This window comes from Phocoena sinus, chromosome 5 (genome assembly GCF_008692025.1).
Source record: "Phocoena sinus isolate mPhoSin1 chromosome 5, mPhoSin1.pri, whole genome shotgun sequence".
NCBI classification, from domain to species: Eukaryota; Metazoa; Chordata; class Mammalia; order Artiodactyla; family Phocoenidae; genus Phocoena; species Phocoena sinus.
Window position 1 is genome coordinate 3,606,794 of NC_045767.1, and position 17,269 is coordinate 3,624,062.

Genomic DNA, 17,269 nt, shown 5'->3' on the forward strand with positions numbered 1-17,269 from the left:
AGTTTTAGAGGAATACAGTTGAAAAGAGTTTTCAGCATGATTTAATGTGCTAGGAGACTATCGTTGTGGTTTTGCCAGACTTCTCAAGGAGGATCACAAACAAGTTTATTGTATACTTTAGCTCATAGAACCTGACCCTGTGTGTCCTTGAAGAAAGGTTGATCTTAGTTCTCCGACCAGAGATCAAACCTGCGCCCCCTGCAGTGGAAGAGTCTTAACCACTGGACTGCCAGGGAAGTCCCAAGAAAGGTCTTTCGTACTCTCCCAGGCATCTCCCCTTACTTTACTTTGTTTCTTCCTGAAGAAAGGCCTCCATGTAGTGTCATCATTTCCTTTCACCCTAAAGAAATTAATAAAATAAAATGATTTCTTGTAGAGCAGACCTTCTGGAGATAACTCCTTTCAGCTTTTTGTTTGTTTTTTTCTTCTCCTTTCAGCTTTGACTAGAAATGTCTTTATTTCACCTTAACTTTTGGTGAGAAGTTAGCCATCACTTGTATCAATTGTGCCTTTGAATGTGATGTGTCATTTTTTTTTTTTCGTGGCTCCCTTTAAGATTTGCTTTTTTAATCTTTGGTTTTCAGCACTTGACTGAGGTGTCTGGGTGTGGCTCTATAGGTTTTTATCTTTCTCAGAGCTTTTTTTTGGTCTGTGGGTTGATGTCTTTCATTGGTTTTGGACCATTTTTGGCTATTATCTTTTCAAATATTTTTCTGGCTCATTTTTTCTCTCCTCTCCTTTTAAAATTTGTTGGTACATGTTAGGTCATTTGGAATATCCCATGGATTTTGGATTCTCTGTTCTGTTTTTCTTCACTCTTCTGCGTGTTTCAGTTTGGGTGGATACTTTAGATTTACCCATCCTCAAGTTTACTGTCCTATCCTCTTCTGTGTCCAGTGTGCCCTTAAGCCCATCTTATGAATTATTCTTTTGTGACATCCTATTTTTCATTTCTAGCATTTTTCTTTTGCTTTTTTTAAAAAAAATAGTTTCCATCTCTCTTCTGAAATTCTGTATCTCTTCGCACATGTCTTAATGCCTTTTTCACGATCTGTTTTGACTTCCTATCATAGTTATTTTAAAGTGTTTTGTAATTCTGAATCATCTCTAGGACTGTTCCTATTGAATTTGTCTCATGAGTTTACATTGTATTCCATCTGCTTTGTGTAAAAGAACAGTAGAGACTGAAGTAATTACTGTTCCCTCCAGAAAAGGGTGTGCCCCTTCTCCCGTCTGCTGCTCATAGATGGGCTGCCTCCATCTCACTAGTTGAGGCAGATCTGGACTGGGCTGCAGCTTTACTTTGATTCACTTTGCTATTGCCTTCACATGGTTTCAGAGCTGGATCTGGAATTTTCCATCAGCATGGCTTAGGTTCTGAGCTATGGTGGAAGTCTGGAGGTCTCTGTGTGCTACAGACACATGCTAGCTTTCTGGACCAGCTTGGTTTTCTTTTTGGCCTGATGCTGGCCAGCTCTTTGGTTTGCTGGGGTATTCTCTCTGTTCTCTCTGAAAAATTCTCTCTGAATTTTTTTAGAGCTCACCCACCTTGTTTTTGTTGTCAAGGTGAGAGTGGTGGCCTGCGTGCCTTTCTATGTGGCAACCAGAAGTCAAGATACCATGTGCTGCCCCTTTTTCTTCATCAGTCTTGCCAGAAGTTTATCTGTCTTATTAGTTCTTTCAAAAAAACCAAATTTTTCCTCTGTTGATTTTTCTCTATAGTACTATTGTTTTCTATTTTATTAAGTTCTCCTCTTCTTTCACTTTGTTTTGGCTTAATTTTCTGTAATTATCCCAACTTCTTGAATTGTGTACTTAGATAATTGATTGTTAGCCCTTTCCATATGTGTGTGTGTGTGTGTGTGTGTGTGTGTATATGGATTTAAAGCTATGCATTTCCCTCTAAGTACAGTTTTAGCTGCATCCTCTATTTTGATTTTTTGTGTGTGTGTTTTTATCATTCAGTTTAATGGTTTTTTTGTTTTGTTTTTTGGCTGCAGTGGGTCTTTGTTATGGAGCGTGGGCTTTCTCTAGTTGCAGCGAGTGGGGACTACTCTTTGTTGCGGTGTGTGGGCTTCTCATTGTAGCGGCTTCTCTTATTGCAGAGCACGGGCTCTAGGCGCATGGGCTTCAGTAGTTGTGGCACGTGGGCTCTAGAGCGTAGGTGCAGTAGCTGTGGCACACAGGCTTAGTTGCTCCGCGGCAAGTGGGATCTTCCCAGACCAGGAATCGAATCCGTGTCCCCTGCATTGGCACGCAGGTTCTTAACCACTGCACCACCAGAGAAGTCCCCTATCATTCAATTTAAAATATTTCCTAATATCTGTTTTGATTCCCTTTTTTACTAATGGTTTATTTGGGAATATATTGCTTAGTTTCCAAGTATTCAGTGATTTTTTAAAAAAATTACCTGATTGTTTTACATTTCTAGTTTAATTCCACTCTAGTCACAGAACTTTATATGGTTTCACAAAGTAGAAATTTATAGACTTGATGTATTGCTCAGCATGTAGTCGGTTTTGGTAAGTGTTCAGTGTCTACTTGTAAGGGATGTGTATTATGCATTTGCTTGGTGTACTCTTCCATATATGGTTGTTAGATCACCGTCATTAATTGTCATGTTCAAATCTTCTATATCCTTACTAATTTATTTATTTGTTTTATCAGTTACTCAGAGAGAGAGAGATGTGGGAATATCTACCACTTTGATTATGAATTTATCTATGTCTTTTTTATTTCTGTTAGTTTTTGCTTAGTATTTTTGAGGCTATGTTATTTGTTGCATACAAAATTTAAATGGTTATATTTACTGGTAGTTAAAACCTGAAATGTCCCTCTTCCTCTCAGTGTTTCTTGACTTAAAGAATTACTCTCTGATTAATCTCTAATTATCTTCCTTAATGGTACCTTTTGATGAACAGGAATTGTTAAATCTGAAATCTAGTGTATCAGTCTTTACTTCTGTAGTCAGTACTTTTTGCATCCTGCCCACCCCCCAATTTTAGCATATTCCAGGTTACCAAGATAGAACCTGTATTTTCTTCCAGAATTTTACTGGCTCAGTCTTACATTTAGGTCTCTGATTCATGCATATTGGTTTCCATGTACAGGATGACATACGGGAGTCAAGATTCATTTCCTTCCATATGCATAGTTGGTTGTTTTAGTACCATTGAAATGGACTTAATTGCCACAATTGGAAATCAGTTGATTGTGTTATGTGTGCGTCCTTTCTGGGCTCCTTGTTCTGTTTATTCGTCTGTTTGTATATTCTCATGTCAATGCCACATTGTCTTGACTGCTGCAGCTTTAGAGAGAGCCTTGAAACCCGCTAGTATGTGGCTTCCAACTTTTTTTCCCTAAATGATTAAAAACTTTGAAATCATCATTTTATGTGTAAGAAGTCAATGCTGTCATCATGTTTTTTTTATTTCACCTTGTCAAGGCCACATCTTTATGATTGAAGTAGACTCTTCTTCTTAAAGAACTATCGTAAAAGAAACAACCCTTCTTTATCTTGATGATAGCGTGTTAGAGTGACAGAGGATTGAATGAAAAGTCTGGAAATCTGGAGTAGATTCTGAGAATGCCTTTAACTCATTATAATATTTTTGGTCAGCAAACTCTTTCCCCTTTATCTATCAAGTGGAAATAATACTGATCAGAATGGTCAAAAAGCTAGAATGAAAAAGTTATATAAACGCACTCTTAGAACTGTAACAAACACTTGAAATTGGTGATTCATTAGTATCACGTCTTAGGATTCCTTCTGTGAAAATTCTAACAACTCTCTGTCATGAATTGCCTTGTAAAACAGATGCCAAGTCTTTTATTCATTTAAACTCCTCTTCTCCCGTACTGTCCTAAACCTATTATCCAGGTGTTCAGTATTTCGAAACGTGGCTTCAGTGTAACAATTAAAGACCTTTTTGGTAAGTCACACGCGCTCCCTCTGTCAGGTGTGAGAAGCCTGGGGCCTTTGTTGGGCCAGTACAGGACTTGACAGACGCTTCTTCAAGGATCATTACCAAATTTGTTTCTGTCCTTTTGGTCTGCAGCTTCCATTACCAGCAGCTCTTGCCAGAGTTCCCCCTCGGTGTGTGTGTGCACATGCTGCAAACATGAACCATCTTGTTGGGGTCACTCGGAAGACAAGAGTCAATATTCCCAGAAATGGAGCGGTCAGATTTCCTTAAAAAATGTGCAGAGATTGTGTTTCTGGAGATGCAGGCTCAAGTTAAAAGCAAACAAAAATACCACAGAACATATAACAGTTTGTATTTTGAGGGATTTGTGATTCTGAATTTGGATCCAGTTCTCTTTAATACGTATTAAACTTCTCACAGAACATGGCTCTTTCAAAAGAAGTATATTAGTGTAAAAACCTCATTTGCAGCTATTTGAGAAATCGGGTGATAAACCTTTTATTTACTACTTCCGAATGAACTCTGCAGGGGCAATATGGCAATAAACAGCAATCAGAGAAGAAAGACAGTTCCGTGAAGATAACCTGAAATAATCCAACCATTTGATAAAACCCATGGAAAGAAAGACTGGTTTCTCTCATTGATCTTTTCAGCAGTGCCTTTCTCTGTACCTGGGATGTAACTACTGTTATTAAACAGTCTCATGTTGCTGGGATACCACGAATAACCCCACCTGGCCCCAGGCGTGCTGGGTCTCCTCTGGTCTACCGAATCCACCTCATTCTGTTCTCTCCACGAGGAATTCAAGTTCTAGAAGGGAGAAACTAATAGGGAGGAAGGGGTATAGTTTATCTATGTACAGCATTGTAAGCATGCGGGTATTTGGGTTGACTTCATCGGGAAAGGCTTCTCAGAGGGTTGACTGCATTTCGTGAGCTGGCTTTGAAGGCTCGGTGAGCTCCCCTGGCTTCGGAGCGTCAGAGATTCCTCGGTTCCCCAAACGTTTGTTTGCGGGAAAAACAGGACCTGGTATGGGCCGGGGGAGAGTGGAGGGGACAGCCCAGCGCCAGGAGTGGGAGGAAGTTGGTGAGGCTGGGGTGTGCTGTGCTGCAGGCATGGCTTTTAGCTGATGCTCTTTTTCTTTCTCTCTCTCTCTTTCTTTTTTAAATTAATTAATTCATTAAATTTTTGGCTGCATCGGGTCTTCGTTGCTGCGCGCTGGCTTTCTCCAGTTGTGGCGAGCGGGGGCTACTCCTCGTTGCTGCGTGTGGGCTCCTCATTGCGGTGGCTTCTCGTCGCGGAGCACGGGCTCCAGGTGTGTGGGCTCATTAGCTGTGGCTCTCGAGCGCTAGAGCGCAGGCTCAGTCAGTAGTTACGGCGCACGGGCTTAGTTGCTCCACGGCATGTGGGATCTTCCCGGACAGGGCTCGAATCCGTATCCCCTGCATCGGCAGGCGGATTCTTAACCACTGCACCACCAGGGAAGCCCTCTCTCTCTTTTATTTTTTAAAACCTCCCCATCCCTGAGGATTTTAGGAATCTATGCAGAGGACTAGGGAAACTTTGTTACAAGGCTTTACTTTTCTCATGTGACGGCCTAGTCTCTTTCCTTCTGTTTTTCATTCACAGCTTTTTTTTTTTTTTTCTCATAGGGAATTTCAGGTCGAATTTATCTCTTCATTCCCTCCTCTTTTTCTTTCATCAAACTTTTTTTTAGTCGCTGTTATGTGCTAGACATTGGGAATGCCAGCCTAAGTGAGACGGAGCCCCTTCTCTCAAAATGAACCCGGCTTGATAGAAAAAGCAGACCTGCGGGTCCAGGATGCCCGTGACCAGGGCCTGAGTGCAATGCGTGGCCCGTGGAGGGGCAGCTGCATTGTGTTCCATGCGGGAGTTTCCGAGCAGGCTTCCTGGTCACGGGGGACCCAGGCTGCTCATGAAGGATGAGTCCTGTCCAGCCGAGAAGGGAGCACACCTTCTCCAGGAGATACCTGAGATCTGACTGGAGCTTCATAGATCCTTCCCCCTTTGAAAAAAAGAAAAAAAAAAAGGAAAGAAAACAGACAACTGTGTTTTGCATAAAAGCTTTTGCCAGAGATAGGTTTCTGCAGGTAGTGTTTTGTGGGGTTTAGCCTTCTAGTCTGAAACAAGGACCTCGAGACCCTTAACAGCGTGTGTACAGTTGAATGCATTTTCGCGGGAAGAGAGCACACGTTGGCATCCTCGTTGAGCTGTCCCAGTGGGCGTCACTTTCACACGTTGTGGGCAGAGATGGAGGCTCACAGCCTGGGTGGCTCAGCCGTGCCTCTGGAGCTGGTGGTGGCACTGAGGCTTCAGCCCCAGCTCCCGTCAGATGCAGAAGCCCAGGAGTTTTCCATTGCAGTATACCCTTTCCCAAGAGGGAAGAAAACGTCTCATCCTTAGGTCAGATAAAAGTGTGCCTTGTCAGCTGAAGGCTTGATAAACACAGGGGAGGTGAGGGAATAAAGACCTGCTGCAGAAAAAGCAGCAGTGAAATTAGCATGAAACGCAAAACTGAGGGAACCTTTTCTGCTCGGAGACATTCAGGAGGTGCAGGTCACCTGGTTGGTGTCACCTTTGCTTACGTTTTCACACCTCAGACTCAACAAGGAGAAAAACATTGCAGCAAGCTCTCTGGGTTTCTTCTTTTCCTTTTTCTCCTGTTTTATTCTGCAACGTGGACCTCACTCCACTGCTTTTTCGTAAAGCAGCTGGGCAGCAGGATGGCTGGAAATGCTGTGCCGGCCTCCCGTCCGTTCCTGGCTCCCATCCCAATCCCAGAGCAAGCCAAGGGAATCTGGATGTGTCTGCTGAGATCGTATTGCAAAGTTACTACACAGATAGCTGGGGCTTTGGCATTGCTTTTTTATTTTTTTCTCAGAAGGCACTTGGGTTGAACCCAAATTGCAGCTTAGTTCCAAAAAGAATAGAAGACATTTTGAAAGCTTTGCCTGCTAGCTCTTCATTCACCAGAGTGTAAGCTGCACCAACCCGGGAGCTTGTCTGTCTTGTTTGCTGCACGTCCCCAGTGATCAGAACCATGCCCAGCTCCTTGCAGGAGCTCAGGAAGGACGGGAGGGACAGTGGGTGGCCGCAGAGGTGGCCGTGCTTGCCAGTAGTGCCGCAAGATGGTCCTGACACCTGCGGGTCTGGGCCAGGATCCCTTTCTGAGCTCTCAGCGTAAACCGTACAGGTGCTGGCAGCGATGGTGCTGGTGACAGTGTACACGTGCAGGTGCTGGCTGAGGCATCTTGCAGGCAGGGTCACGTTCTCTCTTCACTCAGCCATAAATACAAGGCAGGTCATGTTGATGCGCCTTCCTTTGCTAGTGAGGATGCCGAGGTGAGAGAGGTGACGCCTCTCAGCCAGTACTGCTGTGCCTACCTCACAGAGCAGTCAGGCGCCTTCTCAGACTCCTACTGCCGCCCGCCCGCGCCGGCCTTCCTGCGCCCTCCCCTGCTTCTCTAGAGCCCAGCCCGCCCCGTCTCTGCAGAGTCCTTCCTCTGCTCCGCTCCTCCCTAGGTGTCCCCTCCGGCCATGCCCACCGCCTCCCTCCCTCCTGCTCCCTCTTCTTGGAGGTGAGCTCTTCTGGTTTGCTTCTGGCTTCCCTGTCCATCGCAGCTCAGACTCTTCCAGCTGCTTCTCTCCTTTGGCCCCACCCCATGTACTGACTGGCTCGAGGTCTCCTCCTGGGTCTCCGTCCTGCTTTGTCTCACCCTCCCCCCGTTGGCTCATTCCATCCATGGCCATGAGCACCAGCCTGTTGACAGTGATCCCCTGGCTCCCGCTGGCCTCTCCCAGCCCATCTCCTGGCCCCTGGTACTCTGGATCTTCCGTAAACTCTTCACATCCACCACAGGGCCTTGCACCTTGTCCCCTCTGCCTACAGCCCTTTCCGCCGGTTCTTCACGTGGCTGCATCCTTCTGGTCATTGAGCTCAGCTTTCAGCTTACATGTCATCCCAGGAAGGCCTCTCTTGATATAAGTCAGCCACCCCTTTTTGTTAAAGACTCTCTTCTATTCTTTGTAGCGCTGACTGCTGTCTTACCTCCAGTTTTTGGTGATATTCGTTGTTTATCGTGGTACCTAACTTTTACTGGAGCGGAAGCCCCATGAGGGCAGGACTCTCACGTACACCGTTCCCTTCCGTATCCCAGAACCTCTGTCAGTACCAGGACGGGATAGACATTTGGTGAATGATGAGTGAAAGAATGAACAAACGAGTGCCTGGCATCCTGGAGCTTAAATCCAGATGCCTCTGACCCCTCGGAACTTTCCTACCGCACCTCCTGCCTCTGCTTGGACCCTTGTGTAACCATCTCTGCCCTTGTGCACTCACCACAGGTGGTCAGAGAGATCTACAGCGGCTGCAGTGGGCCGGCAGACTCGGAATGTCCTCCCCCCTCCAGCTCCCCGGTGCACAAGGCAGAACTGGAGAAGGTAAGGGGCGTGTTTCTTTCTAGGAATTAACCTTGCAGTTAGCTTGGGCCTTCCTCGGAGTTTACATAACACCTCTGATACTTCAGCACTTCTGGTTGAAAAAAGGAAAAAGGTAATGCAGCCCTGCTTCCTCTCTGCCTGCTCTGTACGAAGCTCACGCTGGCTGTTTTACGGACTGCATGGTTAGTTTTATTCTTCCCAGCTGTAGATGCAGGAATGGCTGTAAACGTGGCACAGGATCTAAGGTGATCAAGGTCACCTGCTGTTACACAGGCAGCTCTGTGTTCTTCTGGAATACAGCAGGTGCTTCGTCAGTGCACCTTCCCAGAGGTTTATTCCCAGCAGACGGGTAACACTTCCTGTCCTTCTCTGCTCTGTACTTGGGCGCCGTGAGCACGCAGCAGGTGGGTAGGGCTAGCCCTCCTGCCAGAGCACGTGAACCCGCCACTCCTGCTGTCTGCCTCTGATGGAGCTCTGTTGCCTGTATGTGCAGAGATCTCGCTTCCATGGAGATCCCTGGCTTTGTGCCCCACCGTGTTCTGTCGGTAGCCTCTGTCTCAGGAACTTTCTGAGCGCTCCCTGTTTGGCCCCTGCCCTACTGGTGAACAGATCCTTCTTTGTCTATTCTTGTTTTAGGCAGGGTTCTCCAGAGAAACAGAACCAGTGGGGTATGTATGTATGTGTGTGTACACAAATTTTATATATATTATAAAATATACATGAAATTTCAAGAAAGATAAAATTCCACATATACAATTATATGCATACTGAGAGATTTATTATGAGGAATTGGCTCACAAGGTTATGGAGACAGGTGAGTCCAAAATCTGCATCATGGGGCCTTAGGCTGGAGACCTAGGAGAGCTGATGGCGCAGGTGAAGTCTTTTGGAGGACTGCCCCCCACCACCCCTTGCTTGGGAGGCCCGTTTTTTATTTTTTTAATTCAGACCTTCAGCTGCTTGGGTGAGACCCACCTATACTGTGGAAGGCAATCTGCTTATTCAAAGTTCACCAATTTATTTTTTTATTTTTTAAAATTTATTTTATTTATTTATCTATTTATTTAGTTTTGGTTGTGTTGGGTCTTTGTTGAGGCGTGCAGGCTTTCTCTAGTTGCGCGAGCCAGGGCTACTCTTTGTTGCGGTGTGCGGGCTTCTCATTGCAGTGGCTTCTCTTGTTGCGGAGCACGGGCTCTAGGCACGTGGGCTTCAGTAGTTGTGGCACGTGGGCTCAGTAGTTGTGGCTCGCGGGCTCTAGAGCGCAGACTCAGTAGTTGGGGTGCACGGGCTTAGTTGCTCCACGGCATGTGAGATCTTCCTGGACCAGGGCTCGAACCCATGCCCCCTGCATTGGTAGGTGGATTCTTAATCACTGCACCACCAGGGAAGCCCCAAAGTTCACCAGTTCAAATGTTAGTTTCATCCACAAACACCCTCCAAGTTGACGTATAAAGTTAACCTCACAACCCTCACCCTGATATTGTGACATAGTAGGCCTATTTCTCTTTTTTCCTGATTACAAAACTAATGCCTGTTCACTGCAGAAAATTTAGAAAGTAAAGAACCAGAAATAGGATGGATAAAGTCACTTAGGAGTCTAGAGCTCCTCTCAAAGCTCTGCATGTTTTTAAACCAGTTTTCTTCTATTCATGTGTTTCTTTTACAGTTTGGATAATCTGATGCATAAAATTTCTTATGCTGCTTTTTCCTTTTTTTCTTTTCAGTTAACCTTTATACTATTAGTTTTCCAGGTTTTTGAAAACACATAACATGCAACGAGCATGTTTGCATTTTCATCACCTGAATAATACCAAACTCATATAACTCTGTTATTTATATACCCCCCCCACTAGGCTCTCTTTTTTCTTTTTTGAGTCGTGTAAAATAACCTGACACTTTTGTGTAAATCTTTGCTGCTTCTCTGACTATGACCTGAGAAGAGAGTCCTAGAAGCTGGCTTACTAGACCAAAGGATAGAATTTTTAAAGATTTTGATTCATGGGACTAAGCAAGTTTCTTTTGAAAAGTTTGATCCTGTTCTCTTTCTCATCAGCAACACGTCGGGGCTCCTTTCACCCACTCACGCGGGAGTTGGCAGTTCTCTTTTACTGTCTTGGTTTCTAAGGTGGCACTGTTAGTGCCTGGCCGGACCTGTTGACCCAGATCCCAGGGGCGCTTCCTGGCCTGAGAGCTGGGCTTTTAGTCCTTCTGTCACTGGAATGTGGCACACACTAGGATCCCGCTAAAGCCATAATTCTTTTACTTTGTCTCTTGCCGGTACCACTGGGGGTTACTGGCACCTGCCTGCCATCTTGGCCCAGCACTGCCTGGACCTCTTATCACGAGGTGAGCGCGTGTGTCCCTGTGTTCTGGTATCATCCGGATACTTTGATTGTCTCCCCGCTGGCCAGTCTCTGTGACCCTGGGGTGTAATTTGAGGTTCTGAGGAGGGGTGTTCTGGAGCCACTTCCTTCACTGTGACTCCACAGGGTCTCTGGTTGGAATGGAAGAGGTTCTGCTCAGAACTATGTTTCTTCTCCTGAAACTAACCTGGAATCCTAACTAGGCTCCTCAAACCCATATATTAGGATTAAAATAATTACGGGTATCCCTGTGCCCTTTGATGGCTTTGATAGTAACTCATCTCTCTGTGTATATTCTGACTGTATTGTTGTGAGCAGATACTTGACACTCGCCCAGTTATTGGTGAATGCTGGGAGGAAATTAAATGAATGGTGTAGGATTTATTTCTGGAAGGATAACGTGGCTTGGTGAGGGGGAATCTTTTATGTACTCCTAATATTTGGTTGGCCAGAAAAGTTAGTTCGGGTTTTTCCGTAAGATGTTACGGAAAAACCCGAACAAATTTTTTGACCAACGCGATATTTTTTTCAAAATTATTTGCAAGAAAAAGTGATTTGATTGAAACAAGCTTGGTACCATAGCGTGTGTTAGTATAACCTCAGAGGCTTTTTTCTTTGCTCTTTCGATGTTTTTAAAGCTGTTGTAGCAAACCAACCAGGTAGTCCGTGTTATAGTTGGGCCCTGTCTCCAGATTATTAGGAATGTGGCCCACATTTTCTTTCACTTTTGAGATGATGTTTGATTGATCATGATGCAACACTTGGTCAGTGTGGCCATTGTAAGAATAACTTAATCTTTTGATCCTCACAGAAACTGTCTTCAGAGAGACCAAGCTCAGATGGGGAGGGTGTTACAGAAAATGGAATTGCTGTGTGTAATGGAAAAGAACAAGGTGAGTTCTGTTTGTGCCAAAAATATATAAAACAAAACAAAACAACAACAACAAAAAAACCCCAAACAAAAGCACTGCAGCCAGGTCTGTAAACTCTGTATGGAAAACGTCCTCGGTAGTTCAGTTATGCAGATGTTATCATTCCGTGTTACACTTGCAGAAATCCAGAGAAACCCGTTTGGTTGATACTACTCCTCCATGTCTTTCTTTCAGTCCTACCAAACGTTGGCCTAGGTTTTCTCCCTACTGTTTTGATATGGGACCTGCATGTATTTTAATTTATGACTTACAGCAGGTTACTTCCTCACCTGATTTATCACTGAGACAAATTTGCACTGGGGGGCCGCCAGCATCTTGCTGGGAGACGTGATTTTCAGGGAAAAGAGCTTTGGATGATGAGACCGGGAACCCCCGTGCCCATCCCAACGCTGCCTTTGCTGGAGAGCGAGATTGTGAGCAAGTTTTTCCTCTTTGGTGAGCCTTAGTTTCCCCATCCTTAAAATGAGGAGGCCAGACTCACAGATTTCTGATCTTTTTAAAAAAGATTGTCTGGGGCTTCCCTGGTTGCACAGTGGTTGGGAGTCCGCCTGCAGATGCAGGGGACACGGGTTCGTGCCCCGGTCCGGGAAGATCCCACATGCCGTGGAGCGGCTGGGCCCGTGAGCCATGGCCGCTGAGCCTGCGCGTCCGGAGCCCGTGCTCCGCAACGGGAGAGGCCACAACGGTGAGAGGCCCGCGTACCGCAAAAAAAAAAAAAAAAAAAAATTGTCTGAAAATATCTTTATTTCACCTTCATTTTAAAAAACCTCTTTTTTAATTGTGGTAAAATGCAGATAACATGAAATTTACTGTCTTAACCATTTTTAAGCCCAGTTCAGCAACATTAAGTGTCTTCAGTGTTGTGCAGCCGTCCCCACCATGGGCCTCTAGAACTTTCTCATCTTGTAAACTGCAGCTCTGTCCCCACGAAACACTAGCTCCCCATTCTCCCCTCCCCCGGCAGGTGTCTTCTACCTCAGAGACACACAGAGGTCTCCTGGCCTTAAACCGAATAGCAATCCCGGCCACGAAGAACCTTGGAGCCTAAATCATCTGGGCTATTGTGATATTTCAAGGTTCACGCCAGAGGGTTGTGACCTCTGCCTTGGCCCATGCGATTCTCTAACTCGGTTGTATCTTGAGCGTAATTTTAGTTCTTTCCATCGGAAGTTATTCAGTGGAAGGTATCATCTGTGTCTTCACAGGGCACATTATGTGTAATCAAAGCCAGGAAAGCTATCTTTAAGTTTTGCCCTGAAACAGAACAACATACAATCTGAGGGTTCCTGCTCAGACGCTGAGGCTCAGCGGGCATTGCTTTGGCTGGTCTCTTTTCTTGTTTGTGATTTCCTCTCCCAGTGTCCCTGCATGAAATTAGGTCCTACAGAATGATATATATATGTCTAGATATACAGGTAAGTGAACATGTCTGATATTCTTCTGTTTCCTTTTAACAAGAGCAGCCTTCTGTGCTTTGTAAAGGTGACCTTGGTTCAGACACTTTTTGCCTGGCAATGGTGCTTTGCCTATAGTAGACCCCCAGTGAATAGTCACTGAAGGAAGCTAACAGCTTAAATACATTCCGACCGTCTACCGTAGCTTTTATCCTTGCTGTGCTGTCTTGATTAGTTTGCACTTGAGAAGTTCTAGTAATGTTCCCTTGATCCCAGCCATGTCGTGACTCAGACAGATTTCTCTGCTGGCTGCATGGAAGAAATCCCCAACTCCTGCAGTTTCTCCTAAATGTTAGACTGTCAACTGTACATGGACACGATCCAGATTCTGTGACCAAAGCCGCAGGCAATGACTCTAAAACTCTGGTTTCTTCTATCAAGGTGTCAGGCCCTGGCACGTAATGAGCCAGTATGGTGTGATTTGGGGTGAATTTAGTAGAGCTGCTACGGGTACTGCAGCTGACATGAGCAAAGAGCATTGAGTCCCTAGGGCTGATCTGTGTGGAAGTGACAGCTGTCCCCAACTAGCATTGAGCACGTGTACCATTTAATCGCAGGTTAACGGGTCTGTTGGTAGACATAGCATATCAGTAGTTTGATGGTATTCCTCCCACCTGCCTAAATACCAAAACACCTAGACTCCCATTTATGTAGGATAAGAGGGAACCATCTGGGTTTATGACATTTACGGCTTTAAATGCTGCGAATTAGCTTTGCTTCAGTGCCTGTCAACACCGCCCCCACCCCAGCGCGCCACGTTGACAGTGATGCCATTTAAACTCTGCAGCCTTTCTGTTGTACACTTCAGTGAGTTGAGAGTTCTGAGTTTTTAGGTTTTCCTTCATAATTCTATTATATGTGCTAAGTTTTGACTTTTGTTTATTGAATGACATCAACATATTCTTGTGATTTCTTTCTCACGTTCCTACATCCTTTGGCTTTTTCTTCCAAGGACAGCCTCACTTTTCGCTTTTGCAAAAAAGCAGTGGACACTCAAGGAATTAAAAGTCTTCATCATGTCCTTTCTTTGTAGCCAGAGTCCAGCAAGTACTTTCCCAACAGGAGCAAATCCTAGTAAAATTGGAAGTAAATCTAACAACCTGGCTTTCTCACTTGTCACTTTGAGATGCAGGGAAGGACTGATTCATGCTGCTGAGCTTTGCAGAAGGTCCCTTCTGGGCACTGAGTGTCCTCGTTGAGAGGATCTTCTTTTCTTAAAGCTTATTAGCTTGAGTGGGGTTCTGGTCAAAGATCAACTTCAGGCTCTTTAGAAACAGCTAAGAAAGGTCATCCACTGCTGCTTTCACTATGGGTTTGGTTGAACTGAAGTCAATGATACAGGTATTCCAACCTCGGACTCCATGTCTGATGGCAGCTGGGGAGGAGATGTGCCTTCAGACCAAGAGATTAAAGTGGTTTCTTGGTGCTTTATTTTACAAGGGGTTGCGTGTGGTGGGAGAGTGTCAGGAGCGGGTGGGAGTGACAGTCCTGTGTTTCTAATATGACCTGATTTGTTTAAAATAACATAGAAGTGCTTGTATTAGTCAGCTCAGGCTTCCATAACAAGATACCCCAGACTGGGTGGCTTAAACAACAGAAGTTTATTTCTCACAGTTCTGGAGGCCAGAAGCCCGAGATCAAGGTGCCGTCAGTGTCGGGTGCTGGTGAGGGCTCCCTTCCTGGCTTGCAGACGGCCACCCCTCACTGTGTCCTCATGTGGCCTTTCCCCACGAGTACACCAATCCTGTCGGATCAGGGCCCCACCCTTAAGACCTCATTTAACCTTCAGTGCTTCCTTAGGGACCCCATCTCCAAATACAGCCACACTATGGGGTTAGGGCTTCAGCATGTGAATTCTGGGGAGATGCAAACATTCAGTCCGTAGTGCTGATTACCCTGAAGTTTAGTGCGGCTTCTTTTTAAAACTATAATGTAGCACCTCCTGCCTCAGACATTGTTAACTGTCGTTTCTTTCTAGAGAGGAAATAAGTGTTCAAGCACAGTGACTGGCCTCACGGGACCTCACTGTGTCCGTGGGGTGGGGTGGGGGGAAGAAGACCTGCAGAGCCCAGATGAGGCAGACCCGGGTGAGGGTGGATGCGTGCTGGCCTCGTTCCCTGGGCGCGGGGTGGCTGGCAGAGTGGAGCTAGAGAAGGGGACGGCTTCCCCGCCCCCCACTGAGAGCAGCTGATGTGGTAGAAAGGAGGGGGGAGGGCGTACGCTTTTAGAGGGTAGGTTTAGGAATGAGGCCCATAGTTTACAATCTCACATCCTTGAATCCTCTTCCTCTGAAGTTATCCTGTGTGATGTTCGTGCATGTTCTGTGTCCACAGGGAGAGGGGTGGGGAAGGAATTCTTGACTTTCATTACATTTTCCGAAAGGTCCGTGCCACCCTCTGAGTTACAGAGGGGTGAGGGGTCCTCCTGGAGAGGACCGAGCAGGGGCCGTTGCGGGTCTCGGGGGTTCAGGTGATGGTGTCTGGCCGTGATGCTGTGGGTCCCTCCAGGGCCCTCCCAGCCCATCCACACTGAGCGAGGCCCTTGGCCCCAGCACCAGGCACAGAACAGCCCTCAGGTGACAGCTCGCCTGCCCAGAAGTGCTCTGGCGGGAAGGGTCTTGTCCCTCAGTCCTGGACCATCCTTAGCACCCACTGTGGTTCTGCACCCGGTCCCCACCCCCGTGATTCTGTCGGAGGTCGTAGACAAAGCCCGCAGGAGCTGGAGAGAGCAGATTGCCGCCACGGGTCAGGTACAGGATAGCAGCCGGCCGCTGGCGCTGTCAGCTGGGGTCCCCGGACTGTCGTCAGCTGGGCACGTAAGTCCTTGTGCACGGCTGTGGCTTCTCAGGCCCTGTCCCCGCCTGCTGTCGCTTACCAAAATGTGGGTTCAGAGTTGCCAGACTTTCCCGTTCTCCACGGGGAGCCAGGAGTCATTCATCTTCGTGCAGAACGTTCGTGAGCTTTGTGCATGTGGTTTAGCACTGCAGGCCAAACAGAACACGGGGCTGGGATGCAGGCTGCTGGTCTAACAGCTCTGGGTGGGGCGGAATCCCACGTGAGTCTGACAGGGCAGTGAGGGGCTGGTGGAGGCTCGCTGAGTCCCCCTGCCCCCTCACCTGCCGGACCCCTCCCTGTGCAGGCCAGGTTGCAGCTGCCCAAGCCTGTCTTGTGTTTCTAGACGTGTCCGGCTCCTTCCAGCATCACAGGCTCTGTGTTAGCTGATGCTTTTCTTGCCCGGACGGCTCTTCCCTCGGGTTTCTGCACAGATGCTGCCTTGTACTGATACTTAGCTCCTCTGCTTCCTGACGGCCCGGTCACTGTACCACGTAACCCTAGTTTAGGTCTACAAAGGCCTTTCCATCATCCGACCTCCTTCAGGGGTGTGTGTGTGTGTGTGTGTGTGTGTGTGTGTGCGCGTGCGAGCACATGTGTACATGTGCGTGTGTGCGTGTGTTCTCAGCCTGCTGTGGAACACAAGCTTCCTGGGAGTGCCTGTTTTCTGCTTTGTCCTCTTGTATCTAGACGAGTAGCTGATGCACGGCAGGTGCTCAGTAAGTAGAAATTTGGGGAAAGAAAATCGGCCATGAGTCATGCTTTATTTTGATGTTTCTTTTCAGTTAAAGTCTATCGTTGAAACATGCTTTTTTGTCGTCACCTTTCTTCACAGTTAAGAGGAAAAAAAGTTCCAAATCAGAGGCCAAGGGAACTGTGTCTAAAGTCACTGGGAAAAAAATCACCAAGATCATCGGTTTGGGAAAGAAAAAGCCATCGACAGATGAACAGACCTCCTCAGCGGAGGAAGATGTGCCTACTTGTGGTAAGACGGGGGTGCGTGGGGTTGCCAGGTCTGCACCCTCTCCCCGAGCACGCGGAGACCCTCTCCGGGGACACCTCTGTATCATGTTCTTCTAAGTCTTACTGATTGGGCTCTTTGACGTTGGGCTTGTGATCAGTTAAATTGTGGAGAATGGATTACATTTCACTGCTTATTAGTGAAGGCCTTGCAGGCGTTTGAGATGATCTCTGAAGTTCTCTCAAAACAAAAAACAAATTCTCTCTTTGATCCCATGAGGTTCTTCCAAATCCCTTTTTCTTTTTTTAACTTTATCTTTTGTTGTATATTTATTTATTTAG

The 17,269-nt window shown here is 46.4% G+C and overlaps 1 protein-coding gene across 1 annotated transcript in view; it reads left to right on the forward strand.

The window, feature by feature from the left end:
- The window catches only part of AFAP1 (actin filament associated protein 1), a 125,866-nt gene that overhangs the window by 65,734 nt on the left and 42,863 nt on the right, over window positions 1–17,269 (forward strand). Inside the window, 3 exon segments of the mRNA XM_032632611.1 lie at window positions 8,292–8,387; window positions 11,562–11,643; window positions 16,803–16,952. Of these exon segments, the coding sequence (XP_032488502.1) occupies window positions 8,292–8,387; window positions 11,562–11,643; window positions 16,803–16,952 (328 nt within the window).